A 21,238-nucleotide genomic window follows, 5' to 3' on the forward strand; every position below is an offset into this window, starting at 1 on the left:
TACACATGTAAATATACATAACTTGAAACATATTAATTTGCGACGGAAATGGCAAAGCCTATTTGGCTAAATATATAATCAATCAAGGGCCATCAATCTGAGGAAATTTTGGGGAGAGAAAAAGATTGGCTGTCATGACGCTCCAGTTGGTATGCTGCTCCAGCTGATGTGCTCTAGTGGCTCGACTTGCCCAGGTAGCCATTCATCATCATCCTCTCACCTACCGGCTCCCTGCATGGCCGCCTACCTCTTGTTTCTATTCATCATTTTTGAGTCTGCTATTTTCTCTCCAAATTTGTGATATTCCTTTCACTGTTTTTTTCTTTTTCTCAGACAGTACCCTTCCTTCTTTAGCCTACCTGTGTACCGTCCCGCCTGTCCACCACCGCTGTATAGATGCCGGAGTCCTGGCTGGTGACATCGTGAATGACCAGCTGGGCCGAGCGCTGCGTCTGCGTCGTGGTGTAATGAGCACCAGCCTCCAATGCTCGCCCGCCCTTCTGCCTGCAATGCACAACATGCACTTCAAAATACACGTAACAGTACACAGTTACTCTTCAGTAAAAATACAAACCCACATTCAAATTTATACTCACCATGAACCATGTGTATACTTGTACAGTCAGCTCCCTATTTGATTAAGCAGTTTTCATACCTATAATTCTAACAAAAGTGACATTCTTTTTTTTTTTTTTCATGGTAGCTGTCATTGGATAATGCTAAGCTGCCCCTGATGTGTATCATATGCCTGCCTTCTTTCTCTTCCCCTCCACATCCCTCTTCCTGTCCCTCCTTCCAACCACCATATGCTTCTCCGCCGATTATGCATACAGCTTTGTGATGGTTATTGATTCCCACACACACACACACACACACACACACACACACAGTTAACTTTAAGAGCGTATTAACACTATATCACCACACCATACCACTGCTCACTGTGTTGGAGTAGGTGGAGGTGATGGAGCTGGAGGGGATAAGAGGAGTTTGAGTGGGAGGAAAGAGATGGATCAGTTGAGAAAAGATGCAAAAAAACTTCGGCTTTATATAATGATTTTTTTCTTTTATTAGGGAAATTTGTATAATTTTGGTATTTAATTTATTTATAGGAATGCAAATCAAGCTGCAATCTGTAATAAGATTCTGTCTAGCTGTGTTTTTTATTTCTCGCTGGAATAACACTTTCGTCATTCTATAATTTCCTTTTTCTTTTAATTATGCGCATGCTCAGGATTGTTTCGGTGTTAGATGAAAGATTTCAATAATATGTGAAACTTGACCCAAGTAATATGAAATATCCAATAACATTTAGTCTAGCTATACATATTTTCAATTTTGTTATCTTTTATAGTGACAAAATATAAAACAAAAATTCTTCATATGACAAGGAAGTAAAATTTTTATGTATTTAGAAAATATAATGCAGTCCGGCTGTTTTCCTTTTTGACATTATGATGTGTTTGTGGTGCCGTTAGTGTGAAATACCAGCAATTCGCTGGACTTCCTTTGTAAACACAAGACTCAGTAATGTTATTGTACATTGATTATTAGTTTAAGTATTTGTTTCATCTAAAAATGTAGTGTATTCCATTCTAGGCATCTTCTTTCTTCTCACGATTTTTAAAATGAACTACGTATATGAATATTGGGCATCAAAGGCACATCACCAGTGGCTTCCTCCCAGGTCAGTTCATTACTGTTTACCTACACTTCCTTGTGTTTCCAGATCCAGAGAGTGAAGTAAAGTCAGAATGAATCACTAAAATAGATAAATAACCTCCAAATGTTTTCAAATATGGAAGTGGTTATATCCCCACTCAGACCGGCCACCATAACGGCAGCGGACCCAGACCAATACCCACCCTCCTTCCTCCCTGTGTCAACTCGTCAACATTTCCTTCAATATTGAGTGTTTCTCGGGAATTTCCAGCTGTTTTTCACGTGAAATGCATAAATGGAACTAGAAGGAGAAAGAAATGTGGAATGAAATTCAGTGAGAGAGTCTAGTAGTAGTAGTAGTAGTAGTAGTAGTAGTAGTAGTAGTAGTAGTAGTAGTAGTAGTAGCACTAATGGTGGTGGTGGTGGTGGTGGTGATGTCGGTGATGGTGGTGGTAGTGTGCTAGTAGCAATAGCAGTAGTAATGGCAGCAGCAGCACTATTATCATTACTATCAGTGTGTGTGTGTGTGTGTGTGTGTGTGTGTGTGTGTGTGTGTGTGTGTGTGTGTGTGTGTTGCATTGTATATTATACAGCCCTGAATGGATGAGAGAGAGAGAGAGAGAGAGAGAGAGAGAGAGAGAGAGAGAGAGAGAGAAAGCTGGGGGGGGGTTTAGATGGAGGTGATACGGATATGGAATATGAGAAATGCAGAGTGGGGAGTGATGTGAAAGAATAGACATGAAGTGGTGTTGAGAAAGAAGATAAGGCTTAATAAGGTAAATGATAATATACTACCTATTAAAATCCCTCAAGTTGACATGTCACTCTAGGACTCTAGATAAAAGTAAAGGTAGGATGGTTGTTTCATCAAGTAGGGAGCTGTCCGTACGTTCTTGAAAACAAGAAATTTTTTGACAACAAAGAGAGAGAGAGAGAGAGAGAGAGAGAGAGTGTGTGTGTGTGTGTGTGTGTGTATGAAATCAGTACTGTTGAAAACATGGTCTGATTGATTCTCTCACGAAAAGGAAACAATGCATTTGTCAAGGAATCGATATCTCTGATACAGGAATGCTGAGACGAGGCAATAGTCAGCAGTGGAATTAATACATTATATTTTGTAATAGACTGTAGATAGCTATAGAGTTTCTTTCAGCTATTCCAGTTACGGCCTTTACTACTTATTCATCCCAATATACGAAGTGCTGTGCCGTAAATGCATTGTTCATAGTTTAATTTGAAGTCCAATTCCTAACATGATATAAAACATAAAAAAAAATGAAACTCAAACAAGTTGGTTTACACAATCTGCTAGGCAGCTTCTGAATTTTTACAAGGCACGCTGTAAATATTCGGCTATAAAATTCTTCTTTCTTGCCGCCATTTGTATACATAAACTATCATTTACTCCCTTATATCCTTCAGACCAAAGGACGTGACTTTCCAAAGAAATCGCATCCATTATAAAGCAACTCCGACCCTAGTTGTTTAAGGGAGGTGTCAGTGGTTCTCGGAAATGGGCTCCCTAGCCTATATTTAGTCTTGTGTATCAGAATGGCCTTGAGTCTCCTGTCCTGTCACCCTCATTGTCACCACACACTGTCCCTAAATAAGCCCAGCTGTGTGTTGTTACTTATTTCTTGTCTGTATATACTCGTGGACGTTCCCTGTCACCTGTTGCTGCTCTTGACTACCTGATGATTCTCTCTCTCTCTCTCTCTCTCTGAACTGCATTTCCCCTCTTCATGCTTTCTACCTCACCCAGTAGCTACACACGAACAGACTATCTTCCATCCTCCAAACTGAAGCCAGAGGAGGTGGCAGGTGCCTTCTACTTGCTACTATTTCTGTTAGAAGCCGACATGAGGGATGGAGTGGCGGTGGAGTGCGAAATGCGGGTGACAAAGGGACGCCACATGCTCTAGCTGTGACGAACTCGCAAGGGTCAGATAAGGAATGTAAAAACCACACTACCATAATGAAAACACTAGAGGCAGACAGACGAAGGAGAAGAGAGAGCGAGCGAGCGAGAGCGAGAAAGAGGAAAAAGTGAGAAAGAGGTGGCTCACTCAGTGCCAAGAATGCCAACATTTGCGATACCAGATGTCGCTTGTGCAGAATTGTCACATGGGAGAGAGCGTGGGGGAAGAGAGGGAGGAGCGGGTAGGCACTAGGCAGCTCCTTTTCCACTTGCCAATGACCGGACATCCTCAAGGTAAACGATTATATTTCGGGGTCAACGCAGGGTATTCTGAGCTAATGACGTGGTTATGGGAGCGGGAAGCGGCTATACTGGGGGCGGGCAAGGCGACACGAAGCTAAAACAGGCACGTGATGACACAAGAGGCAGAGAGGCGAGACACAGCGGTTAAGGTCGCTTGTTATTACGAGGCTTGTCTCATCTGTTGCGTCCCCAGCTTCCTTCCTACCCCCTCTCACCTCAAGGTTCCGCTCACCTGGACACCTACAGTCTTATACCCTAAGGATCTGTTGCAATTAACGAATTGTGTAAATAGATGATTGTTTGATAGCGAAGAAAAAGAAAATGCAAACGACAAGACCTGCAAGCGAATAACCTGGAAAAGAGGGCTGAGTTAAGTAAGAACTCCCTCTTCCCAACACACACACACACACACACACACACGACCTTTTCTCCTCTCCCTCCCACCCTGCCTCCCTTCCTACCTGCCTTTCTTCACACAACCTTTACAGAATCTTGGCACAAACTCCCACCAAACAACCAAAAACAACCATTCACTAACCTGCTGCCACCACTTCAGACCAAACCACGCCACTACCACGCCTGTTTGATAACGACTCACGCGCAACCTCTTAGCACACGTCATGCCTTCCCCAGGCCATCCCGTGTTCCACCCCAAAACCTTTGCCTTCCACACCTTTGTCACATTTCTCATTACTTTCGCAAGTAACGTTAGAGTAACAAGAATGACTGGTTAACACACGTGATGATGAATATGGCAGCAGATCTCCTCAGCCAGTCTTGAGACAGGCCAGCCCGTCCACAGGTCACCTCGTGGCCAAAATAAAGTGGTGATATGAAACAGTTGGTTTAAGTGGCGAGGGTGGAGCAATGGAAGGTGTAGAGGTGAGGTGATGGGAGAAGCTGACGGGTATAGGGTGAGTGGTAAGAGCATAAGGTATGTTAATGGGCAGATGCAAGGGTGAGAATGCATTGATGGTTTGGAGTGAAATGGGCTGGTGCTCGAGATGGAATATTTTGTGTATGGATGTAGCAGATATAACAATGAATGGTGGAGAGTGTGAAGGTCTAAGAGGTAGTGTTCAGAAGGTTTCTTACAGCGTGTGCAGCAAGAAAGCGCTCTTGGTGTGTAGGGAAATGCAGGTGTGTTTATAGTGAGAGGCTGAATGGAGGGAAGGGTAACACACACACACACACACACACACACACACACACACACACACACACACACTCTCTCTCTCTCTCTCTCTCTCTCACACACACACACACACAAACCTGGTCACACAGGCGCAGCATTGTTGTCCCATCGGCTCCCTATCTGACCATCCTCACTCCCACTGCGTTCTTTGTTACAGGCTCCACGGACCAGTCATCGCCCAGTCGCCCGTGACGCCTCATAGCTTCACACGCGAAATAACACGTCTAAACTACTAGCACTTGAACCTGTATGTTCTCTTGTACTTGCGAGAAGTTTTCATCTTTTATCAAACTATAACGACTATTTAGGTGATGAAGGTCGACCCAGCGTTTGTATAGCAGTTACATGTCATCAGTGTGTAGAAAAGCAGAGGTACTTTCATGCCGCCGAACTCAGTAAGAATGGATGTTATCTGATAATACTTGAGCGAGATTCAGCAAATTCACTATTTCCCTTCACATAAAGACACTTAAACAGTAACTGAAAGGTAAAAATTTAGGAGTAATTTTTCTCCTTTTCTTTTTTGCAAAAAGTGCCAAGAATGACTGGAATTAGACTCGAGTTTCTTTGATCATCTTGAGGAACTTTGTCGCCGCCTCGCTGCTTTGTTACTCGTATTTCCAAAACAAAGTCAATACATTTTACGAGAAAGGGAACAAAGAATGAGATTAAAGAGAACGAAAGTGAAGACGAGGGGCAGAAAATGGACATGGAATAGTTGGTCTTCGTGGGTTCAGTCTTTTCACAACAACTTCTCACCAGCGATAAATATTGTGTCGAGGGAGAAAGTGAATGGAGTGTATAGGATGACTCCGCGTCCTGACGATGTACACAGCTGTCATCACACGCGAAAGTACACTCTTCAGAGATAATCCTTCTCCTCTTTTTCAGACCAATTGTCCTGTCCTTTCTCCTGTGAGAGATCTTAAACACAGAACAGTTCTCAGTGTCACCAGCACGTTAGTAAGTTTTATGGCAGTGTAGCATTGTTATATGCGCGTATGCATATTAACACTCTCTCCTAGTTTTTCTTCTTTCACTTCTTAGTGCACTCATTATCGCAATACAAAAAAAATACACTTAATGGGGGCACTACTCAACATCACAACTCAGTCCTGTCTTGATCTCCCTTGTAGAGTAAGACGAAAGAACGCACGCACTCCATCTCTATGCTCCACCGCGGGCAGTAAGTACTCAACACTACAAAATGCCTGCGTTTTCGTTTCTCTTGCAGAAAGATGGAATATACATATACACACACTTTTCTAAGTTATCCTTCCTTCCATTCGCGTACTCGATTCCTGATCTCTATATACGGAAGAACGTCAACAGTACTCAACACCACAACCGGTCCAGTCTCCGTCCCTCCTGCAGAGTAAGACGAGAGTAACTGCGATGTAACATGAAGTTCGGTGACGTCTAAGGGGCAGCAGCGGCAAGTATCTGAGCGACTCACTCATTCACTTGGCTGATGTGTTGACGGACCATGTCCCTCTCACGACCTTCCCTCGCCACGGTGATATAAGCGCCACCCAAAATAAACTACCAGTACATTTTTTTGTCCTCCATCTTCGCTTGTTCCTATAGCGCGGGTTTACCTGTAACATTTCACTTTCCGCACTAACTACCTTGGTAGAGTTCGCTCGCTGATGGAAGCGTTTTAGCAAGAGTGGTGAGAGAGGATGAGAGAGAAGGAGTGAAGGGAGGGCGTGGAGAGCGAGGAGGTGCAGGCGTGCACGGGCGGCAATACACTGCGATCGGCTTCAAAGGAAAGCCTCGTAGGTCGGTGCTCGAGCGATGGAAGAGGAGGAGGAAGAGGGCAGGAGAGGAGAGGGAGGTTATACGAAGGTAAGATGGAGGAAGGAGGGAGGGCACGGGAAAGGAAGGAGAATGGGGTGAGAGGGGTACTCAGGAAGGGAGAGGAGGGGAAGAAGTAAGGCAGGTACATCATTACCAGCCACAACACCTTACCAGCTGCCCCCACCATCTGCCTTACTCCACCTCCCTCCTCCTTTACACTACCATACCTGCGCCGCCGCAAGGAGAAAGACGAGGGAAATAAGAAAAAATCGACCTGTTTCTAGAAAAATCACTTGGGGATAATGAGAAGGGCGGAATATTGAAACTGAGGCGAGATGAATGAAACTAATCCAGAAAAATATGAGAGAGGGAAAAATTTTAAAAGCCGAAGTAAGAACAAGAACCAAATAATAGAGAGAAGAAACAGAAAATTCATATAAAAGAAATTGGCAAAGCTCTTGCAAGCCGAGATAAAAACAAAGAATAAAGTGAAGAAAAACAAGAACGAAGTAAAGAAGAGGAGGAAGAGTAAGAGATATCAAACAAAGAGCAGGTTACATCAACAATACGACCATCACATATTCTTCCCGATCATCACGTGACGCGAGGGCTGCCCAGTGACCAACCCAGTGACAGCGATGGCCGTTGCGTCACCGCGGGCATGTGACGCCCCGGAATAGCCTGACGTCTGTTATCTCGCCTGAGGAAGAGGAAAAGAGGGGGGGGGGAGTCATGAGTGTGACGTCACTCTTCATGACACACCAGAAGACACTCCTCCTCCTCCTGCCATTTTTCTTTCCGTCGTTTTCCTTTCCTTGGTTTGGCTTTTTTTACATTTTTCTTTCTTTCTCCTTTGATAACAATCTCTCTCTCTCTCTCTCTCTCTCTCTCTCTCTCTCTCTCTCTCTCTCTCTCTCTCATTCTCTAATAGAGCGAGCGAGGAAAAAGACGTGGATGGCAGGAGGAGTGAGAAAAATATTGAAAAATCGAAGGGAAGAGAAGAAGGAAGGGAGGGTGGGAGACCCAGATGGAGGCTGTCTGGTGATGTGGAGGGAAGATGTACGAGTATACAGACTTCCCTCCGCCCAACTCCTTTCCTCCACCTCTCCAGTCGTCTCTCTCTCTCTCTCTCTCTCTCTCTCTCTCTCTCTCTCTCTCTCTCTCTCTCTCTCTCTCGCAAGACACACACACACACACACAAGAAAAATACCATGTTAGTAACTATCATAGACATGGTGCTGCTGCTACTATTACTACTACTACTACTGCTACTACTACTACTACTACTACTACTACTACTACTACTACTACTACTGCTGCTGCTGCTGCTACTGCTGGTGCTACTCTGACTGCTACTGCTACTACTACTACTACTACTACTACTACTACTGCTGCTGCTGCTGTGCTGCTGCTGGTGCTACCTGCTGCTGCTGCTACTACCACTACCACTACTGCTACCACTGCTGCTGCTGCTGCTGCTGCTGCTGCTGCTGCTGCTGCTGCTGCTGCTGCTGCTGCTGCTGCTACTGCTGCTGCTGCTGATGATGATAATGATGATGATGATGCTACTGTTCGTGCTACTCTGACTGCTGCTGCTGCTGCTACTACTACTACTACTACTACTGCTGCTGCTGCTGCTGCTACTGCTACCACCACTACTGCTACTACTGCCAATACTGTTGCTGCTCCTGCGCTACTGCTACTACTACTGCTACTACTACTACTACTACTACTACTACTACTACTACTACTACTACTACTACTACTAGCGCTACTACAACAACAGCAACAACAACAACAACAACAACAACAACAACAACAACTACTACTACTACTACTACTACTACTACTACTACTACTACTACTACTACTACTACTACTACTACTACTACTACTACTACTACTACTGCTGCTGCTACTACTACTACTGTTACGTAACACAGGTGCGTAAAATACTATAACCTACACTCACCTCCTAAGCTGCTCCATTACGTATACAGAGTACATTTTCAGGTCCCCATGTCATCCCCCTCCTTGTCGTGTTGCTTACAATACCTGTACCCTACTTCCCCAGCCCCTCCCAGCCCCTCCAGACCCGGGGCATGCGAAGGGAAGGGGTCTATTTATAGCAAAAAAAGAAATGTTTGCCCGAGAAGTCCCCCTCCATGTGGTCCTGTGGGAATCTAGGCCAAATATGGGCTATTGAAAGACTGGGACCTTCGTGAAGTGAAAACAGGACCTTCGCTCGCGTTCCAAGATGTTGTCGTGCTTGCATTCTTCTTTTTCTGTCTTCTTTCTTCATTTTTTCCTGTTCCTCCTTATCCATCTATCTTTCTTGCTTCTTCTATCTTTAGTTTTATCAGGTTATTAATGTTTGGTTCTATGTGACAAAGTTATGTTTGTAGAAGCCTTGGATGGAAAAGATAGGAATGTTTAGGAGGGGAAAGTTAGGAAGGAAAACCTTACGGTGAGACAGAAAGACTACATTAAAGAACACATGAGAGACAGAAATGGGCGTAAGACATGGCGCAAGACAGAAACACCAAGTAGAGAACGTTAATTAAAGAGAGCGACGCCGAATAGGGATATAAATAGAAAAACAAGACAGTACTGTAAACACGAAAGGAAAACAGTGTCCACATGTGTTCATCTTCAGTTTACTCTTCTTAAATTCCCGCAATGATTGAGAATTCCCGTTAGGCCGCGTCCACCATGCGACAAACGTACGTACATGGTGATCTCTTGCTGTTTGTCTACCGTTTACATTCATTCAGTGGAGTTTCCTGTTTATATGCTTTTCTCCTAAAATAAAGGTTAGCGTTCGTATTTTCTTCTTGGATGAGGAATTATTGTTTACATTTTCACCCTTTAGAGATGAATAGGTAGTCTTGTAGGTATCCGTGTCTATTAATACGTTCCTATATTATATTTTTCTCACTAAATGATAGTTTCTGTTTATATTCTCCTCCATAAAGACTAAAAGTTATATCAGAAACGAAAGGCAAGAAGGCAAATGCAAGAATGAGAGAGAGAGAGAGAGAGAGAGAGAGAGAGAGAGAGAGAGAGTGAAGAGAGAGAGAGGGAATACAGAGGGTGAGAGGCAGGGAGAAAGGGGAGAGCAAGAGGGAGGGAATGAAGTTGCCAAGTTTACCTCTAGGAGCCAAATTCTCAACATGTCTTCTGCATCTGAGCGTCACCACCACCACCACCACCACCACCACCAATTACCCTTCCCCTCATCACCTATCATCACACTCCCTCGTCCCCCTCTCACCTTCCTCGTCTTCTTGCTTAACATCCTTCATTCATCATCTTTCCGAGGCTATTACCACCACCATGCGTCACCATCGTCACTATCATTATCATCATTAGCACCACGCATCATCACCATCATTATCACAACTACTATTACCATAAGCACCTCACATTATCATCCTCGTTATCACTATAATCACCACTGCTATCATTATCATCGTCACCATCACTAGTACTTCGTTACCACAATAAAAGAGAAGACTTCGATGAAATAAAAAGAAATTAATAATAATAATAACAATAATAACAATAATAATAAGAATAAATAATTGTTTCCACTGATACCAGTCGACACATGAAAAAATGAAGGAAACAAAATGAAATCTAGGAATCTGAAATCAAAGACGGTAACAGACAGGAAGTTAATTACATGCAGCAAAAAAAAAAAACGAGAGAGAGAGAGAGAGAGAGAGAGAGAGAGAGAGAGAGAGAGAGAGAGAGAGAGAGAGAGAGAGAGAGAGAGAGAGAGAGAGAGAGAGAAGAGGAAGGTGATGAGAGATATTATGGAGGAAGGGAGAGAGAAAGGAAGCAGGTGGTGAGTGAGTGACGGATAAATGAAAGATGAAAGAGGAATGAGAGAGTGAATGATGAGTGTCTAGCGGGGGTGGATAGAAGTGTAGAAATGACTTGATGGGGTGAATGAATGAAGGGGGAAGTGAGGGAAAGTGAATAAAAGTCAGATAGAGTGAATAGGGATGAGTGACAAGGAGAATAAGGATGAGAGGAGCAACAAGAGAAGAAATTAAGTGAATGACAGGACTGGGAAAATGAGCTAGGTGAATAAAAATGAGTGAATGAAAAGATTAAGGAAGAAGGGAATGAATAAGAAGGTATGATTGATAAAGAGAGGATAAATGGATGACTGAGAGGGAAAGGATGGAGATGAGAATATGTGAAAAGGAAGATGATAAAGAAAAGCAAAGAGAACACAACAAAGATTAATCTAAAAAAATAAAGAAATACAAAAAGGAGTAAGAGGAAGTAATGAACAAGGTAAGTAAAAGATCAAGAAGAGGAAGAGGAGGAAGAAAATAATGAGAAAAACAGAGAGCATGCATGACAAAAAAAAAAAAAAGTGATAGATTGTATAGAGAGAGAAAAAAAGTGATAGATTGTATAGAGAGAAAAAAAAAGACATAAGAGCAAATTAACTAAAAAGAACAGCTCTAAAATAAAACAGGAGGAAAGGGAGGAAGTAACAAGAATGAATGAATAAATAGCTAAAAGAAAAGAAAAAAAAAAACAGGAAGAGGAGATAGACGACAAGAATGAATGAGTCAGTGAATAGAATAATGACGTGTACTCACCATGTTATCTTGGTTGGGTGAACATTATCGAGGGTCACCGCCAGCACCGCCTCTTCGCCCGTCGCCACCGTCACCGCCTCCATCCGGGGCTTCACCAAGGCTAAGGGAGAAGAGACGTAACCGTGAGTCACCAAGTCTTTCTAGTTACCATTCAGAGAGAGAGAGAGAGAGAGAGTGTATGTGTGTGTATTTAAACTTCATGATAAACACACAGAGAAAGGAATGAAATATGCGATACACGTTCATACATTAGCTCAGTGACACACACACACACACACACACACACACACACACACACACACACACACACACACACACACACACACACAGAAGCACGTGCACACATTAAAACACGTAAAACAACAAACACTTTACTTGCCAGCGAAGCGTTTATAAACAAAAACTAAAATAGCCCCCCATATCCAAGATGCACACACAGATATACGTACACACCCATACACATGTACATGAAACTACACGCACAGACTGATACACCTACGGAAAATGGAATAACCTACACACACACACACACACACACACACAGAGAGAGAGAGAGAGAGAGAGAGAGAGAGAGAGAGAGAGAGAGAGAGAGAGAGAGAGAGAGAGAGAGAGAGAGAGAGAGAGAGAATCATATCCACACACAGAAGAAATTAGTTTTAGACCTAAAAAAAAAATGCTTAAAATGGTTAAACTATATATAAATCGAAAGAATCACACTCCATAAAACTGTCTAATTAAAAAATAATAAATTCTGCACAATCATCACATTAGCATTCCAAGTCGCCTGTGTTTTGTTTCTATGCTAGCAGATTAGACAACTCTTTTCTTTCCTCACTGCTCTTATTGTGCTTCTATTTCTGTACATGAAAAATCAATGAAAAGGCTATTTTGGAGCGAGGCAAAGGAAGAATGAGTTGGCGTCTCCGTAGACTCTCACACTCAAGTCAGCTCGCCAATTCTTCTAATGGTTTGACCTTGAAACCTCGGCGGCCAAGGTTTGTGGAAGTGACTGGCTTAGCAGATGGTAGCAAGATTCTCGGGAAGTGCAGCGGGGTAATAGATATTACATTTGGGTATTGAGAGACAGGATGAATGCACACAATAACTCTAGAAAAAAAAAATAATAAAAAAAAACACAAAAATATATGTACCATGTGTGTGTGAATAGTAAACAACGAAAACAACATGAAAAGACTTCAGATTTCAAGAAGAGAAGCAGTGGGGCACATATTTAGGTATTGGGGAACAGGTTGAACGCACCAAAAAGTTAAAAAGATGCATATAAAAATAAAGTAATGAATTTTGCGTGTGTGTAAGGTAGAACCACAAAAACAGTAGGCAAGGACTTCAGTTGTCATGTAAAGAATATTTGTAAAGAATTATGAGTTCGAATAGATTTACAGAGACGAAAGATAAACAGACGCGGAAAGGATAAGTTATGGGTGTGTGTACAAGATTGAATGATGACAAATCAACAAAAGCACCAGTAAAAGACTTAAATTTTCTGATAGAAAAGCAGAAGGACTTGATTTAGGTGTTAGAGGACAGAATGGATCAGCATTTGGTTGAAGAAGTACAACGGGGATAAAGACTACAAATAGATTTGCGAAAACAGCGAGGAGAAAACTCCATTTAGCTATCATGCACTGTGGCGTTTTTTATTTTTTTTTATTTATACCATTTGGGCTTTTTAACGGGAATTTATGGGCTAAAGGGAATTCTTTTTGGGATACCTCCTATCTCAGATCCCACCCGCTAGGAAACCGTTGCCCCGAGTGAGGGAGCCCAACCTACACTCGGACTGTGGACAGGATTCGAACCCGTGCGCTTGTGGTAGTTGTCGTAAAACAGGGGTAGCATGGAGACACCTGAGTCCATTATGAAAGTGTATTTACGGTAGCACAATACACAACAAGTGTAAACCGAGCGAAACGAGAGGCAGGAGGCGTAACGTGTCGCCTCAGGCGGCGGCGAGCGAGGACTGAGGGGAAGGACGTGACGTCAGACAGAAAGGGAGTATGGGAAAAACAGAGGACATGCTAACATACACTTGGAGACCCCTCGGACCCCAAAGCACGCAAGGTTCCACGGCGGCCCTATTGTTTTCTGGTGTTGCAGACAGTATGGATAAAGGATGAAAAAATATAAGAAATTATGAAAATGCAACTAATATAGACAATAATGAACAGTAAGAAAGAACCTCACTAGTCATTAAAATGCTGCCTATGAGAGTTTGGATTAGGATTGTTACACAAACGAGTAGGTCATTAATAAATAAATAAATAAATAAATAAATAAATAAATGAGACATAGATTATATGGAAATGTATACAAGAATGAATGAAAACGAATGACAGATGACAGTGTCCAGTGTCCAACCATGGCGCGTGACTGAACATGTTTAGTTGCTCCTGACTGCCGGGCACTTCGCTGCGGCGGTGGCGGCGAAGACGGCAGTGGGGCGCTGGTGTATAGGCACAGTACCCGAAATAGACGCAAAACTGGAGCAGAGAGTCGCAGGTGCCAAAGTGAGAGTACGATTAGGCAATACACTATGGGGACTGTTGACGTGGCATAGGTTGTAGGAGTAGTCTAGGAATGCTTCTCCAGCGGGCATTTCCAACGAGAGGACAGAATAAAAAATTGTAGGTTATAAGGAAACTAAAAAATGAGTACTTACTGCTTTGTACTATGTGGCTAAGACAATGTAAAGGAAACGAAAAGAAATGCATTACGATTCTGAGAGAACTGAGAACAAAGGTTAAGGAAATCAGGCACTAAAGTGAAGACAGAGATAAACTACAGGTTACGACGATCTTCACTACAATCATCAATTAACCATACTAACGAATAACGACAATACTAACTTTTTTTATTATTCTTTACTTTTATTCTACTCCAGTTTATTATAAATTACCTCTAGAGGATAAGGAGCGGCATGTAAGCGGTCTTTATTCTTGATCACCTGAGCCTACCTCTATCACTCGTAAAACAAGAAAATAAAAACTAATACGATTTTCAGTAATTAATAAGCATCATAATTAGGTATTGCATCACTAAGCTCTCCTCCAGCGGGTACCCTTTCCTTCCTTCCTACATCACATAAGCATTACTTCATCTCTACTTTCTCTTTCAGCACTCTTTCCTTTCTCCCTCCCAGCATGACCTCCCAAGCTCCCACGCGCCCCATGTCACCCAAGCCCCGAGGGACCTACAGTGTTTACAAGCAGACAGACGGACAAATAAATAAAACCTGAAGACGTCTCCCAGTTTATCCGTTCGTAGAGTATTTCGGCATCAATAGGGAGCTTTCACGGGGAATTTATTTTACGGGACGCGGAGGGAAGCTATATTGGGAGAATCTTTGACAAGGCTAGCGAGGATGCATAACTTTTGAAATAGCTGATGATTTTGTACAAACTTATATCTACGCCGGCAATATGGCATTTATTTTCTAGGTTATAAATAATGCACTAATTCTATACTAGACTAGCGAAAGTGCACATTTTAGGACTAGGTAGGCTAGCTATGATGGAATGAATTTAGGCTAGGCTGGCGCTAATACGAAATTTTATTTTTTTTGCATGACTAGCACATTCAACAAGTCTGCGATAGTACTGCACACAATTTCACTTTTCTTTTTTCAGACCACCTATATACATTTTATTTTGTAGTGAAAGCAGCATACTGTCTATCATATATTGACAAGGCTGGCGATAGTACAATTTCACTTCTCAAATCAAAACGATTTTAACCCCAAATTTATTTTCACAGAATATCTTTCTCCTTTTATAGTCAAAGAAACATGTTCAAGATCACAAATGTGTTCGTGAAATGTTGACTTTCCATTCACAAGCTTCTGAGGACGAGCGCGCGGTTAATTAAGTCATAGGACATAGAGCAAGGTACGGAAGTCAGGATAACTGACATCTGACTTCTTATAATAGCGAGAAAAGGTCTAGAATCGTCTCAATAACCTCAGCATAATCAGTTGGCACTCGTTTCAAACGCCCACGAACGAGTATCACGCCCTCCCGCCCACACCTTGTCCACATGACCAGCCAGGGTTCGAAGCGGCAGGGGGCGGCTGAGGAATTCTTGACTCGCCCACTGTTCCAACGCGTCCAGTCATCCACTTCCTGCAGCTCCCGACATTTATCATCCTACTCTTTTAATGCCCAAAACTCATCCGCTTACTATTTTAGTCAAGTATAAAATATTAAGGTGAGATGTTGTTGTTTTCAATTGTTATGAAGAGATGCAAGAGAGGCTAACAGTGGATGTCTGTCTGAGGTGTTCCAGTAGCCTACCTCTAAAATATGGTTGATTTTCATTCGTTTCCCTTGTAAGCTGCCTGAGATTTATACCTCCTAGCTTGGAACGCATGTTTGGAGTAAATGATCAGCTGGAAGTGAATAATCTTAAACTGGCCAGCAATGAACTTGTGATTTTACCGTTTAGTCCCACCTAACTGACTTTCTTCTGTTCCCCATATAGCCAGCCTGTCAAGATTCATAACGAAACTAATGCTAATGATGATGATGATGATGATGATGATGATGATGATGCTGATGATGCTGATGATGATGATGATAACAATAATAATAATAATAATAATAATAATAATAATAATAATAATAATAATATTAACAATGATAATAATGATAAAAATGTATTTAAAACGCTAAATGAAATATAAACTTATCTTCCATTGCAATTCTCTCTCTCTCTCTCTCTCTCTCTCTCTCTCTGAGAAAGTATTTTTCCCCTTACGTCACACTGAATGATGGAGTGCATTCACTAATTCTTATGTGGCCATAGCAAAACATTTCCACAAGCACACACACACACACACACACACACACACACACACACACACACACACACACACACACACACACACACACATTTACAGCATACATGAAAATACACCAAACATTCACACAGGAAACGCTTCACTAATCTCTAAAATTCTAGCTTCACTTCTTTCCCATTTGTTGTTGGTGAAGTCAAAAGTTCCTCTTTTGTCTTGTTTACTGCGCACTTGGAATTTCAATAAAAAAAACAGAAAACTTTATTTGTAGACCGAACGAACAGATAAATAATCTCTCTCTCTCTCTCTCTCTCTCTCTCTCTCTCTCTCTCTCATCCCTCATCCGCGAATCTCAACGAAACTGAACCTTCCGGGTTTCGAACGCGGAAGGCACGACCCCTGCACGTCACTTGTGAAGGAGGAGGAATCTTAATGATGCAGAGAGCACGGAATTATTATTTTAAGAACTTTATTACAGCGAAACAGCAATAACCAACAAAATATTACTTCTTGCTACTAGCACACCGGCTGTCTCAATAAGTTTTAACGATATTAACTGTTATTGATGGTTAGTATGACTATTCATAAGAGATGCTGCATATTTCACTTAAAACTAGCCTAATGTAATGGTAGCGAAAATTATTGCCATGCACGATAACACTGACACTCGAAATACGAAGTTTATAGAAGAACAAAAGTTTCGAAGTCACCATCACCCTCAGTGCTCATCATCATCGCCCACACCCCACGTCACCACCCGCAACCCACGCCTTCACCCGCAGCCCGCGTCTTCACCCACAACCCACCGTCACCCACAGGCCGCGGCAGGGTCGGGGGCGGTCCGCCATGGCAGTGTTGGCCGCGCCGTCAAGACCTCCGCTATATATAGGTGTTGCACTCCCCGCGCCAGCCAGCAGGTTCCTAATGTCATGCTCACCAGCTGTAGTAGGTGTGTGTGTGTGTGTGTGTGTGTGTGTGTGTGTGTGTGTGTGTGTGTGTGTGTGTGTGAAGGCTAAGAGGCAGCCAGGTCAGCCCAGACAGGTGAGGAGGGCCACCCGCCACTCCCTTGTGGGTGATTCACTAAAGCTGGTCGCTGACGCCGCAGGTGTGGGGAGGTATCGCCGCCACTGCCACCGCCACCACCACCAGCTGACGTCATGAAGTGTGACGTAAACCTCTTGCCTTTTCCCCGAAACAATATGAGCTCGCAGACGCAAGACCTCATGTTGCAGGTGACAACAGACCATTTTTCCCCTCCCTTCGTCCCCGACATCAAGGCAATTCAGTGCCCCGCAAGACAGGCACGCGCAACCTCAGCGTGGGATTGATAATAACGTGAGCTACTGATGCAGACGTGCTACATGACAGGTGACGTAGCGGTCAACACCTACCTCAGTGGCCGGCGGCGTCTGTGGCTCCTGTCAGTCCACGAGTACTGCAGGGCGAGGCGTGGCGAGACTGGCCACGACCACTAGCCGCGGTGTACACAGCACTGCCTCGCGTGCTCGTTAATTCCTTGTAAACATAAACACAACACACCACTTTTCCGCTATTCCACACAACCAGCCCGGCCACTTGCTACTTTCCCGTTTGCACACCACACTTTGCCGCCGCACACACGCTAATCCAGCGCAACCCTTCCCTTCAGGTGAGGGCACTACAGGAGCAGATGCGCCTCCATCAACCTGCACAGACACACACACCACGGCACACCACAGCGCCACGAGACACCACCACCACCGCCGCGACGCTTAGCCACTACAGCCCCGCAGAGGCACACGTGGGGCGCCGGGGTGGCACTCAGAGGCCGCGCGCACTGGTCCCCGCAGCAAACATTGTGGGGCACTGGCAGGGATGGTACAGGGAGGAGGGGCCAAAGGGAGGGTTTCGCCAGGAAGGGGGAGGTGGGGAGGCGAAGGGCGGAGGTGGTGTGGAGGGTGATGTGGGGATAGGGAAGAAGGGGAGAGACGAAGGGAGGGGGAGCAGCGCAACCCTGCCGCCAGCCAACGGGTCACACCCTCCTAAGTTAAGTGAAGAGCGACAAAATGTGGAAACAGACAGCCAGAGAAAGAGGAAGAGGATGGATGCTCACCTTCCTCCACCCTCCTCCTCTTTCTGCATCTCCTTAACCACCTACTACAAGAGGGAACGAGTGTAGGTAAGCTAAGACAGAACAAGACTTCAAGAGGAATTTTATGGGAAAGAACCAGCAAGTGAGAGACAAGACTGTGGATTGAGGACGAACAAGTGGAAGATGAAGTGGAGGCTTGAGTGAACAAAATCATATGTGGAACAAGAAGTGTATCTTATCCCTTTCAATAATACGTGTCGTTAAGAAAAGCTACTGCTTTTCTCTTCCACGCCCTTGAGAACAATACTCACATCAGGAAAGAACAAATAAGAAAAAAAAAAAACCTAAATCCTTCGCATCATCTCGTATCTACCAATCTATTTCTTTCCAAAAGTTTCATGTTACCTCAGTTGTTATCCTTAAGCTTGGTTCTTCTCTTCTCATATTTCACTTCCTTGTTCAACTCATGCACACAGAACAACACATCTCTCAGCAGAACACACTCCACACACACTAACATCCCTCCAAGGCTAATAATACCACGAGGAGGGAGAACAAGAGCAAGAACGGTGAGGTGTGCTGAGAAGAGACAGATTAACGCACTCTACACACTCTCAACATCCTTCAGTTTCTAATAATACCACACCAAGAGGAAGAACAAGAACAAGAACGGCTCGGGTGTGGTGGGAAGAGAGACAGATTACTAACAGACAAGCACAGAGGGAAAAATCTTAATGAACAAGTCACCTCTTCTTTATAATCATCTTCCTCCTCCTCTTCCTGCCACCACTCCCTCAACGTCATGCCCTTGTCAGTCCCTTCCCCTCTTCCTGCCCTCCCTCTGGTCTGACTCACCGCCCACCTGTACCTTACCTGGCCACGCTAATGAGTCTACCTGACCGAGTAGCCCCCTTACTCTCTCTCCCTTCCCGGTACCCATGTGTGATTGTATGAATGAAAATTAAATGAGAGATTGAGCAGCAGCAGGAAGAGGAGGTGGAAGAGAAGAAGGAAAGAAGGAGGAGGAGGAGGAGGAGGAGGAGGAGGAGGAGGAGGAGGAGGAGGAAAGATTAATGAAGAGACAGTTTCGTGAGTTGATAACATAATAGTAGCAGTAATTGAAATTTAGTAGTAGTAGTAGTAGTAGTAGTAGTAGTAGTAGTAGTAGTAGAATTACAACTTTACACAAGATCCCTACTTTATAATTATTTCCTCCCAACTCTCTCTCTCTCTCTCTCTCTCTCTCTCTCTCTCTCTCTCTCTCTCTCTCTCTCTCTCTCTTCCCTAAACTCTATAATCCCCCGTTCTCTCTCTTCTCCCTCTCCCTACGCTCATCTCCCCATTTTCCTCCCGTTTCCCCACAACCCCGCCCTCCCACTCCCCTTCCCACGCCCTTCCTCACCTTCCCCTCACCTTCACTTCCCCTTCCTGCTCCCTCCTCAAATATCATCCCACTCCACACCTTCTCCATCTCTTAATCCTCTTCCCCTCCTCATTTACTCCTCTTTTTACCTCTCCTAATCTTCTCTAAATGTGCCTTCATTTTTTTTTTTTTAGGTTGTTTTTGTTCACTTTTTTCTTCTTCTTTCGTTCTTTTGTCGTTATTTTCTCACTGTTTTTCACTCCACATACTTACATTCAGATCTGGAGTGGAGCGGAGAGGAGTAGCTTTTTTTTTTTTTTGTCTGTACTAATTATATTCCACCACCCATCATGTTATGTTACTCTCTCTCTCTCTCTCTCTCTCTCTCTCTCTCTCTCTCTCTCTCTCTCTCTCTCTCTCTCTCTCTCGACATTAATAGAATCGTGTTTCTTTTCCTATTCTTTTCGCCGACTTAAATTTAGCCTGACATGTCTTTTTTCACCTTTCTTTTCTTTCCTTCTTTTTTTTTTTTCCTCCTCCGTCATGTTTAACAGCTGGCATCCTTGACGACCCCACACCCTCCCAGCCCCTTATGCCTCCGCCAGTACCCTCCTCGACCTTCTCTTCCCATTTAACTTCCCTTTTTCCCTTCGCTCCCGCACGCAAAGACCATGTTCTCACGTCACGCTCCTCTAAGTGTACCCATCTTCCCCTCGAGTACACTTAATTATCCTTTTTCCCCACTTATACCTTTTTCTTCACCTTGTTTTTTATCCCCTTCCTTTACTCTCACTAATATCTATCTTGTTCTCAGCTTTTCTTTTCTATCCAATCTTTCTCTTTTTTCTTTTCTTTACTTGTTGTTTTTATCGTCTTTTCTCCTCATGAGTATTAGTGCTGTTCTTATCTTTCTTCTATGTGCATTTCTTTGTATCTTATTTTTCTTAATCTTTTACTCAATCTCTTTCTCGCAAATACCTTTAATGTTCTCACTTCCTTCTCTCTCAGTACATTCACCTAGCTAATCTCTCTTTCCATAAATACATGTTTTTTGTCACCTTTTCTCTACCCATTAGTTCTAAACTTCTATTCATTCTTACCCTTCTCCTTTCTATTTCTCTTTCTCTTTCTTTACCTCTACACATACCTGCACCCCGTCCATATTACCTTCAGTTATTCCTACCTAGCCACAATAACTCATCCTTTTTATCTACCTTTCTTTCCTTTTTTCTTTATTTTTTTCTAACTCTTGTTTTTTTATCTTTTCTTAGCACTACACATACCTGCACACTATCTATTTTTTCCTTGGGTTATTCCTACCTAGCCACAACATCTCTCCTTTCTTCTATCCACCTCTCGCTCCTTCCTTTCCCTCTCTTTTCTCTACCCACATAACACAACTAAAGCAATGAGACTCTGTAAGACATCCAAGGGCCTGACTCAGTATTAGCTGCCAAGGCACGTCCCTTATACTGGCTTTCTAAGGAGGCG

At 43.4% G+C, this 21,238-nt stretch overlaps 1 protein-coding gene across 1 annotated transcript in view; it reads right to left on the minus strand.

Moving 5' to 3' along the window:
* LOC123506007 (titin homolog) overlaps window positions 1-21,238 on the minus strand; it is a 337,132-nt gene that overhangs the window by 279,961 nt on the left and 35,933 nt on the right. The window contains exons 18-19 of the mRNA XM_045257816.1: window positions 11,501-11,600; window positions 360-504 (exon numbers count right to left, since the gene is read on the minus strand). Coding sequence (XP_045113751.1) covers window positions 360-504; window positions 11,501-11,600 — 245 coding nt within the window. The remainder of the gene's footprint in view (window positions 1-359; window positions 505-11,500; window positions 11,601-21,238) is intronic.

The sequence above is a fragment of the Portunus trituberculatus genome, chromosome 19 (genome assembly GCF_017591435.1).
Source record: "Portunus trituberculatus isolate SZX2019 chromosome 19, ASM1759143v1, whole genome shotgun sequence".
NCBI classification, from domain to species: domain Eukaryota; kingdom Metazoa; phylum Arthropoda; class Malacostraca; order Decapoda; family Portunidae; genus Portunus; species Portunus trituberculatus.